The sequence below is a fragment of the Conger conger genome, chromosome 13 (assembly GCF_963514075.1).
Source record: "Conger conger chromosome 13, fConCon1.1, whole genome shotgun sequence".
Lineage (NCBI taxonomy): Eukaryota > Metazoa > Chordata > Actinopteri > Anguilliformes > Congridae > Conger > Conger conger.
Window position 1 is genome coordinate 28568012 of NC_083772.1, and position 12620 is coordinate 28580631.

Consider the following 12620-nt stretch of genomic DNA (forward strand, 5'->3'; position numbering starts at 1 on the left):
CATAAACCACATTCCTGCCATTGTTCGGATGTTTACCTCTGGTGGAAGGGTCGCTTCCCTGTGTCCTGTTTGGAACAAGTCGTTGTATAATTTTTATTTTCTTAGCATGATCTTGCATATTGCTGAATAAGCTCATCACTGGAGATGCAGGGCCCTGTTCCCATATCCAAATTAATATTTGTCAGATTTATATGTTTGACCAGGTTTAATTCATTCAGTTTAAGAAATGTATGCTGATTAAACGGTATTTAGTACAGGAACTTTTAATATTATGCATGCAATTTGAATATATTTTTTCTCACAACAGAACAAACCACTTGCAGGCCATAGTCTTAGTTAAAAATGTATAATATCAATATATTCCATGAAGCAAACACAGGTTTACAACCATCATTTATCATTTATTCTTGTGAACCTTATGTAAGGTAAGACATATTATTATTCCACATCTGGCTCTGTGGTCCAGTCCCCTAAAAAATGGTGGGGCAATCACTGAGATTTCACATCTGTTTTACCCATTAAATGTTTTCTTGTATTTTGCTCAGGTCTGAATAATATTATCGAACATTTTGGAAGAAAGATACAGAATAGCAAGCCAAAACTAGATGCTAAAATTGCAAAGATCTCCACAGCTACAGTGAACTTTCCAGGTGAGCTGACATAAGCTGGTATAAAGGTGATCCAGACTGCACTGAATATGAGCATGCTGAATGTGATGTATTTGGCTTCATTGAAGTTGTCAGGCAGCTTGCGAGCTAGAAAAGCTAAAACAAAACACAATATAGAGAGGAGTCCTATATAACCCAGTACAGCCCAGAACCCCACTGCTGATCCTACATCACATTCTAGAATGATCTTTTCTTTGTAGTGCTTCATGTTCTTGTAGGGGAAAGGAGGGGATCTTGTTAACCAAAGCACACAAATAAGGACCTGTATGAGAGTGAAGGCAAGCACACTCAGTCTCTGCTGGAGAGGCCCAAACCACTTCATGACACTACTGCCTGGAATTGTAGCCTGGAAGGCCATTAACACCACTACTGTTTTCCCCAGAACACAAGAGATGCAGAGGACAAAGGTGATCCCAAACGCAGTGTGGCGCAGCATACAGGACCACTCCGAGGGCCGGCCGATGAAGGTAAGAGAGCAAAGGAAACACAGTTTCAATGAAAAGAGCAGCAGGAAGCTCAGCTCTGAGTTGTTGGCTTTCACAATGGGAGTGTCTTTCTTTATAAAGAACAGCACGGCCACAAATGCAGTTACACATGCTCCAAATATGGAAAATATAACAAGCACAGTCCCCATAATTTCTTGAAAAGACAGAAATTCAACACTCTTTAAAACACATTGATCCCTTTTAGCATTTGACCAATATTCTTCCAGGCACTGAATACAATCATTAGAATCTGAAAAAAACAATGAAAACCATGAGCACCCTCTTACAGCAATGCATGTACAGTACAATGAGCAGATGCAAGACAATGTACACTCACCGAGCACTTTAATAGCTATTTATTGGACTTATTTTTTAGACTTCTACTGCTGTAGCTATCCACTTAGAGTTATGATGTGTTGTTGTTCAGAGATGCTCTTCTGCATACCACTGTTGTAGTGTGTGGTTATTACTTACTTTCTGTCAGCTTTGACCAGTCTGGCCATTCTCCTCTGACGTCGCTCATGTCTGAAGAACTGCTGCTCACTGGATTTTGTTTTGCCAACATTCTTGGCAAACCCTAGAGACTAGTGTGTGTGAAAATCCCAGGAGATCAGCAGTTCCTGAGCTACTCAAACCACCCTGTCTGCCACCAACAATCATTCCCTGGTCAAAGTCACTTACCGTAAATCGTGGATTTTGTTTAGTTTTTTGTCACATTCTTGGCAAACCTTAGAGACTAGCAGTTACTGAGCTACTCATAGTCATAGTCACTTAGATCACATTCTGATCACATTTTTTCCCCATTCCAGGTTTATGTGAACATTAACTGAAGCTTGTGAACCGTATGCATTGCACTGCTGCCACATAAATTAATAAGTTGGTGTAATAAAGTAAAAATGTTCCTCATAAAGTGCTCGGTGAGTGTTTATAAAGAGAAGCTTTAAATGGTCTCTGTTAATAGATTTCATGTGACGTCATAAGGCAGCTGGCAGCCAGCACCAGTGGTCGTAGGCCTACTTATAACTTGATATGTAATTTAGCTTAGCTGGCTAGTTGGCTCAGGCTGCCAAGTTATGAAGTGTTCTCAGTTCTCAATCGTGTGCCATTACTTTTGGAATAACTTGTTCGCTAGGATGGTATTTTTGCTAGTTTTGTTTGGCAATGTAAGCTGTTTGTTCCTCCTACATATGTGTATATCATTCTTTAGCACTGCGAGTACAAAAACATTTTTTGGTATATATATATATATATATATATATATACAGTCATGCACAAAAGTATTGGCACCCCTGCTATTCTGTCAGATAATGCTCAGTTTCTCCTAGAAAATTGTTGCAATTACAAATGTTTTGGTTTTAATATCTTTATTTGTTTGGCTTGCAATGAAAAAACACAAAAAAGTGGCCTCATTTTGTTTTCTGTAAACATTGCGTTGATATCCTTTACCAAAAAGCTCTACTTTAGTCTCATCTCTCCACAATGGAGTTTGCCAAAACTTACCTGAGGAAGCCAAAAACCTTTTTGGAGAACGTCTTGTGGACAGATGAGACTAAAGTAGAGCTTTTTGGTAAAGGATATCAACGCAATGTTTACAGAAAACAAAATGAGGTTTTTAAAAAAAGAACACAGTCCCTACAGTCAAATATGGTGGAGGTTCCAGGATGTTTTGGGGTTGCTTTGCTGCCTCTGGCACTGGACTCCTTGACTGTGTGCATGGCATCATGAAATCTGAAGACTACCAAAGAATTTTGTAGCGCAATGTAGGGCCCAGTGTCAGAAAGCTGGGTCTCCGTCACAGGTCATGGGTCTTCCAGCAGGACAATGACCCAAAGCACACTTCAAAAAGCACTCAGAAATGGTTTGAGGAAAAGCGCTGGAGAGTTCTGAAGTGGCCAGCAATGAGTCCAGATCTGAATCCCCTAAAACATCTGTGGAGAGATCTCAAAAAAGCAGTTTGGAGAAGGCACCCTTCAAATCTGAGTGACCTGGAGCAAAAGAAGAGTGGTCCAAAATTCCAGTAGAGAGGTGTAGGAAGCTCATTGATGGTTACAGGAAGCGATTGTTTTCAGTTATTTTTTCTAAAGGTTGTGCTACCAAATATTAAGTTGAGGGTGCCAATACTTTTCTCCGGCCCTTTTTTGATTTAGGTGTAAAATTATATCTGATTTGGATTATTTTTTGTGTTTTTTCATTGCAAGCCAAACAAATAAAGATATTAAAACCAAAACATTTGTAATTGCAACAATTTTCTGGGAGAAACTGAGCATTATCTGACAGAATATATATCCCAGAATAATAAAATAGGCCATGAATTAAACCATTAAATACGTAACACTTACTACATTGAACAGCACTCACTTCAGACACCAGTGCGTTCTGTTATGAATTGAGGTCTAATGTTAGCTACTAGTATTAGCTGACAAAGATCTACAGAACCATTGCCAACTAAGTCTTAGTAGCATTCTGCTAACCGGAAATAATATTAATATTTAAGCTAGCATACGCAGCCTGCATATCCAGTCAGAAAGAAAGTGCTTTAATTGAATGAAAAGTCAAAAACAAAATGTAATGTTCAAGCTAGCTTGCTCAGCATAAGCAAATTCAAACAAAAATGCTCCTTCATTTTTCTATATTATTAGCCTGTGTGAAAAAATATATTTTGATCAGAATTACAAATTATGCATGTTATCTCATTCTCATCCCACTTATGCCGCTATTTGATTATGAACGACATACAATAGGATTGTTATTATCATGAGTTGGCCTGCTCTACTTTACCCTGGTTACTTGGACTCTGATCCTTTGCCTGGACTCGACTACGAAACTGCTTTAACTTGTTTGCCGTCCTTTGAACTCTATCTGTGGTATCCTGATTAAAGCATGCCGTTTACTACATTTCTGAGTCTGCAAGTGTTTCAACTCTGAAGGTTGAATTTGTGTTTATATTTTTGTGCAGAAGTAATAGTTAGCTTGCTCACCACCATCTACTAACCCCAGTAAGCAGTCATCATTTTGTGATCAATATGGCAATTTGGTCAAGTGATTGAAATCCAGGAATAGACTAGTTAGTGTTGACTTACCTGTAGCATTGCTGATTTCTCCCTCAGCACAAGGCACACAGTCATAGCAGCAGACTGGCCTTCCTCTCCGAACAGCCTTCCGGGTGCCTGGGGGACAGCTCTCACTGCACACTGACCTGGGTTTCTGTGTGCAAGATGTTTCAGCTCTTAACTCTCAAAGCTCTAATGGACAATATGATTTGTAAATACTTTATAATTATTCACAATACTTTATGATATCATCAAATCAAATACCAGAAGCAGATTATTCCATACTTCCCTCATACATCAGATTTTTTTCCTCTGTTTTATTAATCTATGTCACTCATACTGTCTGGTAAATGAAGAAGTGTGAAAAATATATTTGAAAGGATCGGTTCACATTCAGTTTCTTATATAATTATGAGTGAAATTCACTATGTTCAGCTATTACTCTCAGCTTTGACCTCTGTTTTCTGGCCAGCACATGGCATGTTGGAAGCCAGTCCATTTAGGGCATGGTAAGCGCAAAGTAAGGCACAAGGTTTAAAATGGCTGGACTTATAGCTTAATTTATAGGTTTGTCTAGGGTGTAATGATAAAATAACCAAAAGTGTCATCTTCCATTCCCTTTAAAGTCAACTGCATTTTTCCCTCTAAGCAGACTGCTAATATAACAGCGGGCTGTGAGGAAAAAGACCTGCCCCTGCGTGAGTCCATTAAAATTGTCTGAATTGCATAATGTTTTTTAGTATTGTTATTTTTTTAAGTTTATTTTTCTTCATTAGATTTTATTTGAGTTCTCTTTATAACTGAACAAAAAACAATTCTAAAGTATGGGTTAAAAATATGCTTGAAAATGGTGCCATTTGAATTAATTTTTAAAATTGTTTCCGTATTAAAAAACCGTCATGCACAGTGAATCCCCGTGACCTTCAGCTAATTGGAAAAATATTTTTGGCAGCTGCACTCGGTTTGTGGGAAGGAAACCGCGCAATCTGAGGACCATGCCGAATAGTTAAGTAGGCACACACCTGGACAGCATTAGGAATCAGTCTAGGAGTAGGGTAACCCCTTATGCTGGCTTTCATTGCTGTGCGATAAGATCCAAGTATTCAATAATAAGAGCAGAGATTCCATCCTACGATTACAGTGGCTACATCAACTGACATCCACACACAGAATTTGAGGATGGTGTGGAGCAAAAACCTGGAGACTAATTGTGATAAAAAGTAATCCAAAATACGTTTTCCTTTCTCGCTTTCCTATTGGATATTGTGACTGACGGGTGTCTCAATTTTGCCTATTTATTTGGGATGTGATATGGTTTGAGAGTGGTCGCAAAAGCGATTCAATTTTATTTATTTATTTGTATTTTATTTTAATTGTTGTCTTAATTAGACACTTGAAATAACGTGTTGTATTGTGGTTCAGTTAGAGTACGTATTGTATTTCAATGCTCCTATTGGTTGTTCATGAAACATACCATTGTCTGTGGTAGTAGCAGCTGTCACATTGCACGATTTCGTAGGAGGCTAAGATTCACTAAATCGCCCTTCTGTGAGTATGTCACACTGAGAGATCCAAGACGGAAGATTTTGGCTCACAACAAAAGATTTCTTTTTCCTGTTGATTTGGAAATTCTGCACACTGGTGCCAAAAATCGCACAGTGTATACCCAGCTTCATGTATTGCCCCTTTTCTTGACGCAAGCTTGAAAATGTCATACCCAAAATAAAATGGTTGCTATTGTTGCACCGTGAAAAAAAGGAATTAATGCAAATAACCCTCACCGTTGTTTATTTCAGTAAAAAAGATTATTGCACGATCTTGTGAGGGTGAAGGACGAAGCCTTTGTAAAACTCAAATAAATGGCAGTGAAAAATGATGGAGTTGCACCTCCTACCCTTGCTCTCGGGGGAGGCGCAGTTAGCTGCACGGAATATATCATGGAATAGTGCACTGGCTGATTACGCCACCCTCTGGGCAACCATCTGGGAACGGGAGGAACTGAAGTCAGAGGGCCACTAGAACTTTTGTTTGTGGCAGGCGGTCGACCCTATGCCTATGGTCAGCAACTCATCAACCCCTGTGGGTGCTGGCTGCGACCAGAATGTCGAACTCGAGCAGTTCCTAATTGGGCTCCCACAAGGGACCTCCGACTGGCCATCCAGCTAGTGGAGAATCACTGTCTATCGGAGAGGACAAAGGGAGGAAAAATCTTTGCTGGTCTCCTCCCCCCTTACCTTTCCACCTTCTCCCTACTTCCCCGTTTTATCCCCGCCCCATCCCCAGGCCAAATTTGGTTGGTGACATGCCAAAAAATAAAATAAAATAAAATAAAAAGGCTGCTGTTTTATCTACCAAAGGACTGACTCGTCCCTGCTCCAAGAGGAATCCCAGATACCTCCGTCCAATTGCAGATTTCCCTGGGTTTGCAGTGAACCCGGCCCTTCGCAGCCTCTTCAGGACAGCTCACAAATGCTACATATGTCCCTGCCCATTTACCTAAAGGCCATCAGCCCTTGCCCTCGATCCTATTCACGGCAGCAAAAGCTCTGTCTCGGTAGGCATGGTTTCACAATTCCCGCACTGACACCAATTTCCGTTCCCACGTCTCTGCTCTCTGTTCGCTTTGGCTCCCTCACCCTCCGCTGTCTGGCGCTCTCGCTCACACAATTCTTCCTCTGTAAATTCCGGTTCAAAACTCTTCGTCAAAATCGAAATGCGCGTCCTCTACCTCGGCGAAGTCAGAGCTGTCCACCATATTGCTCAGGCTAGTCAAGTTAGGTTACTTCATATTTCTATGTTAAGGGAACCGTATTTTTGTGGGAGTGTCATGCGATCGATTGGATGGGTGGCCACCCGTAAACCAGTCTCTGTGTTCAAGGGTGGAGTTTGAGTGCCCATTACCTTCTGGGAAACACAGGCCGGAGATTCAAGCCAAGTGACGTCACTCAATGTGTTTGTCCTTAGAGGTTTTGCCCCATACTTAGGAAACAGCTACACCAAGGGTGATTTTAAAAAGGCCTACATACAGAATGTAAGCATTTAATCCAAACACTCTCAACTGAAACGAGTGTCACACTGCTTGTTCCTTTAATGAAAAAAATTTTCAAACACCCATGTGAAAAAGGAATTGCCCTCTTAAAGTTAATAACTGGTTGCACCACATTTAATTCATGAATGTTTTATTTTAACAAATAATTTGATATCAGTCTTTCCATTCTTTTCAGTCATTCAGATTTGATTTTGAATCATTGGGCCTCATGCAAGAATCACTTGTGTGATTAGATTAGCTGAAATATATTCAAACGACTGATTTAAGAGAACCATTCACCAATTTTCTCTTTCTTTAGAGTTTTTCCTTCGGTAAGAACAACATTTACGAGTGGTCCCTTCCTGTCGCATGAGTCATGTAAACAAGAGCCTTGCAGTGAATTTCACCACAGCTACCTGGCACACTGAATGAAAAAATTTTCAACTGTATCTTAAGAATACAGAACAACCCCCGAGGACTGGAGTTGTGCACCCCTGCTATATATAAATGTCTGCTAATTTCTAGAAATTTATGGAAACTTCTCAGAGGAGTTTATTTAGTTAAGTTCTAGCCAGGTTCTGCTGACCAACTGCTGAAAATTAGTCTCACAAACTACAAGATCAAATAATATATTTTATTACTGTTAAAAGCGATATCGCATTTCACTTTTTTGATTTTGGTGAAATGCTCAAACACTTTTGAGTGTGTTTGCCTATCCATGATTACAACATGTAGGCTGCATGTATTGAGTGTAGACGTAAAGGCGTAGGGTGGCCCGTAGAGTTGTGGTTAAGGTGCATGACTGGGACACGCAAGGTCTGTGGTTTGATCCCCGGTGTTGCCACAATAACATCCGCACAGCCGTTGGGCCCTTGAGCAAGGCCCTTAACCCTGAATTGCTCCAGGGGAGGATTTTCTCCTGCTTAGTCTAATCAACTGTACATCGCTCTGGATAAGAGCGTCTGCAAAATGCCAATAATGATAATGATTAATGATGAATTATGATTAAATGTAGTTCATAAAAACTTACCTCTTTTTGCCCACCTGCCCAAATCATACTCACAGGACTCATCACAAACTGCTGACCAGATGGTAAAGAGGCATCATAATAGCCAACCACTCTGAACTCTACAGCACCTTCAGGAGAAAGCTGCCAGTTCACCACCTCATATCTGGCTATTGGGTCCCCATTATTGTCAAAGGAGACATGCTCCCCAGTTCCCAAAGTGAAATTGACCCTTTTCAGAGCCCTAAGTACCTGAAGAGAAACAAAGATTTCAGCCAAGAGAACATATTTGTTGGCTTTGTGAGACGGGTGCGTGGGGGTTGGACCCAAAATGCACGACTCAGAAACAATAGTTATATATAGACCCCTCAGGGCTTTATTCGGGACGAATCCCAGGAGCGTAGTCAAAACAAGCAAAGTCCATACACGTAGATCCAGCCAAACAAATAGTAAACAATTAGGGAGTGAATGACAGAAAGAGAGAGAGAGAAAAGGCGGAACGCAAGGTTTGCGGAAAGACATGTAAAAGTGTATGCATAAACAACGACCAGTTAACGTAACAATAAACATAAATCAAAACATAACGCAAAGCGAAACTAAGACGATAACCACTCAACATAACAAGGTAATATAATCGTACGAAACATAACTAGACATGACAAGAAAATAAATCGTAACGAAACATAACTAAACAACATGACGAACCTAGACTAACATAATACATGATAAGACACTACGTGACTAAGACAACATGAATAAACATAAAACATGGCAAGACAGACCTGAAACGTGACACGTGGTTTTATTGACTATGTAACGGTATATTGAGTTACCTGCCAGGGTTGTGGTTTCACACTGTTTGTGCAGCCCTCATGGGGTGTACAGGCCAGCAGGTCATGTAAAGAATGAGCAACGGCGTACACTGCTTTATAAACATTGCTGGAGATTCTCAGCGCTGACAGATCAGTGTATTGATTTTCCAGTTCATTCAAGCTCTCAGATCCAGTGCATGGGGCATTATGAGGCTTGTTGTCTCTATTTCTGAGATAACACTGAAAAGCAGCTTCCCAAAAATCTGTAACAACAGTATTATTTGGGTACTGGGATGGGTGAAGTTTTAATATAAATTCTTTGAAGCCATTTATTTTGCCTTTGGTGACAGCAAAGCCAAGAGATCCTCCCAGTATTCTGAAACTTGTAGATGTCAGAAAAGTGCTTGCTGTTATCCAGCCTTCACTGCCAACCATTTGAAGGCCAATAATATTCTGAATGGTCAGCTGCTCCAATAATTGGATCATCCCAACCTGACCAACGAACACTACAATTACTTTTGCAGTACCTCTTTTGATAACATCTACCACCTTCAGTAGTTTCTCGTGTTCTGTTATGTGAAATTTCTCTGAATACTCAATGCAGATGCCTTCTTGTTGAGCAGCTTCTGTAAATGTGGCCATTCCATTGTTGCCATAGTCATTATCAAGTCTCACAGCTCCTATCCAGGTCCAGCCAAAGTGCTTCACCAGCTGAGCCAGTGCTCTGCTCTGGTAATAGTCACTGGGAATGGTTCTGAAGAATGAGGGAAACTCATTTCTGTTGCTCAGACATGCACATGTTGAAAAGTGACTGATCTGGAAACAACACAATCAAGTAAAATATATAGCAGTGAATGCAAATACTATGTGTGGCATCGTTATTTTATATAGAGTGAGGCAAATATATCATGTGTTTGTGTGTGTGTGTGAGAGAGAGAGAGAGAGAGAGAGAGAGAGATGGAAGGCAATGGAATTATAATGGGGAAAAAAAACCTTGCAAAATCATCAGGAGTCTTCGGGACATTTCTGTTGTACTAAACCAAAGTGGAAATCTTTCATAATTATTTTTAGTTGGCATTATCAATTTATCTGAGCAGAGGGGACAACTATGTTCATTATAGTTTCATTGTAGACATTGTTCATATTTTCCATAGTCATTGATCCTTACCATTACATTTTCAGTACAGACAACCATTGCTTAGACTTCATGAACATATGTGACTAACATATTATAATTTCACTTACCTGTTTGTGAGTATGTACAAATTAATAAAGGGAACTCTTACCACTGGAATCTGAAATAATCCAACAGCTGCTGCAATTGCAATGGCATTAGTCGACGTGGATGTCCCAACAATGGCCTGCACTACTGCAGGTGTGGAGCATGATGTGTCAGACAGTGTTTCCTCATAACCATTCATCAGAGCCATGGCCGCTCTTAGAGAGAATATTGGAGAGAGACAGGAATCATATATCTTATATCCAAGAGTTACCCCAGGGAGCAGGTCAGTTCTGTTATTTATTTCTTCAGTGGTGAAGATCATGGTCTGGGCCAACCGGAATTCTCTGAAATTGACTCTAGAAATGATAAATTATGTTGAATGTTTACATTACATTACAGGCATTTGACAACAAAGTACATAACCATAACCAGGGACAAGTGCGCTGAAAACCCGAGAGGGAAGTACAGTTCCAAGCGCTAGAAGTGGCCACATAGATAATATGAACCCTGTAGATTAATCTGATGAGAAGTAATTTTAAGGGTCATTTTAATACATGCGATACACAAACCTTGAATTAAAAAAGAACAGTGTAACTTGCTTTCAAAAAGGCAGCTATATTTTTTCTTATATAGGAGGACATAACCTATATTTTTGCATACTTTGAGCATTGGACATGAACATAAATCATAAACATGCATCTTACCTTCAAATAACAATCATTACAAACAGGTAGTAAATGCTTGGCCTTCATCTTACCGTACACATTTCATTGCCTCTGGTGTCCTTGTATATTGGATGCTAAGTTTCCTGGTTTCAATGTGCAGTCCAAAGAGCCCACCGATGTTGATGTCTCCATATTGATAGAAGATGGGGTTGGCTGCCCTTCCCAGTATTCTGCATGGTGGTGTCTGTGCTGCAGCCCAGAGGACTGTCAGTGCCAGCAGAATGGTCTGCAGTGCCATCCCACTGCACGTCTCAGATCCAGCACTGCTGTGTACCAGGTTTAAATAGAGCCATTTTAATTCTCAATCGATTTGTCATTCCCAAAGGCATGACCGAGTCCCAGCATAAGCAAGGTGATGAAAATGATATTGGCAATGAGGCAATGGAGTATTCAGATAGGCCACTATTTAGGGCCCAAGCACCGTAGGGTGCGAAGGACACTATTGTTATTGGAAGGATTATTATTATTAGGGCCCAAGCACCGTAGGGTGCGAAGGACCCTATTGTTATTGGAAGGATTATTATTATTCTCCCTCTTCTATCAAATGGGCATACCATGCTTACCATGTGTAAAAAGTCTTGAAATTGTGCACACACATCAGATGTGGTGGCTCAGATCAGATGCTCAGACCTGGGCATGGCTGAGGGACTCCACAGCGCCCCCTATCTTATCCCCTATTCTTGTTTTGTGGGCATGGACTTCAACGTAAATGCACCTAATTTGGTAGGCATGTGGGTCTCCTCAAGACAAACACATTTCACATTTGCATCGATGAACATATGCAAACAGGAAGTCAGCCATTTTGGATTTTGTGTGTTTTTTCACATACACTTACCAAACTTTAAAATACTCCTCCTAGGGGGTTCATCGCATTCACACCAAATGCAGTGAGAATGGTCTCAGGATAGTCTCAGGATACTAAATTGCCAGGATGTTTTTGATATCTCAAACGGCATGGCCATGGCGAGGTGTACAATTTCATGTCTCGCCATGCCAACAGGAAGTGGCCGTAATTTCATTCTAGATCGTCTGATCTGGCTGATATTTTAGAACTACGTTCATTGTTGGGGTGTAATCACACCCATATACCAAGAACAGCTCAATGTTATAGCGCCACCATCTGGCAACAGGAAGTGGCCTTAATTTCACTCAACATCTTCCGATGTGGCTGAAAATTTTGAAATATGTTTATTATTGGAGTGTAATCAAGTCCATATACCAAAAACGTCTCAATGTCATAGCGCCACCTGCTGGCAACAGGAAGTGAGGCGTATATCATAGTTTTATGCATTCCAATAGCGGCACCAACATCTTCATTGATCAAAGTGGAATTCCTGTGCACATGTTGTACCCTTAAGTAGACAGGACTTTGTCTCTTCCATTTGGCAACTTTTATTTTTCTCAGTTCTTAGTTAAAGTTATTTTACACAGAGAAGACTGGAGCGAACATCAGTACACAACAACTTATGCTCAACGTGACTCCATTTTTCTCTAGCTCTACTGCGCTGATTGATGACATCACTGTCAATACTGAACTCTGACCTCTACTTAGTAACATTAATCAGAATCATATTTAGAATATTAGCAATGTAAAAACACAATGAAAACAGAATACACTCCATGC

General features: G+C 40.3%; 1 protein-coding gene across 1 annotated transcript; it reads right to left on the minus strand.

Moving 5' to 3' along the window:
• Window positions 1-489: 489 nt before the first annotated feature.
• On the minus strand, window positions 490-11234 carry LOC133108144 (extracellular calcium-sensing receptor-like). The gene is made up of 6 exons (XM_061217576.1): window positions 11029-11234; window positions 10336-10627; window positions 9071-9865; window positions 8262-8489; window positions 4234-4357; window positions 490-1403 (listed from the first exon to the last, which is right to left on the minus strand). The coding sequence occupies exons 1-6, from the start codon at window positions 11232-11234 to the stop codon at window positions 490-492; spliced, it is 2559 nt and encodes an 852-aa protein (XP_061073560.1).
• Window positions 11235-12620: the final 1386 nt, after the last annotated feature.

What these genes read in the sequence shown, in the direction of transcription:
- LOC133108144 (XM_061217576.1), bottom strand. Translation starts at nt 11,234, where the DNA reads ATGGCACTGCAGACCATTCTGCTGGCACTGACAGTCCTCTGGGCTGCA. An exon ending in GATTATTTCAGATTCCAGTG is followed by an intron (nt 9,866 to 10,335) that starts GTAAGAGTTCCC and finishes TGTTGTTTCCAG; the next exon opens with ATCAGTCACTTTTCAACATG. An exon ending in GGGCAGGTGGGCAAAAAGAG is followed by an intron (nt 4,358 to 8,261) that starts GTAAGTTTTTAT and finishes TCTTGCACACAG; the next exon opens with AAACCCAGGTCAGTGTGCAG.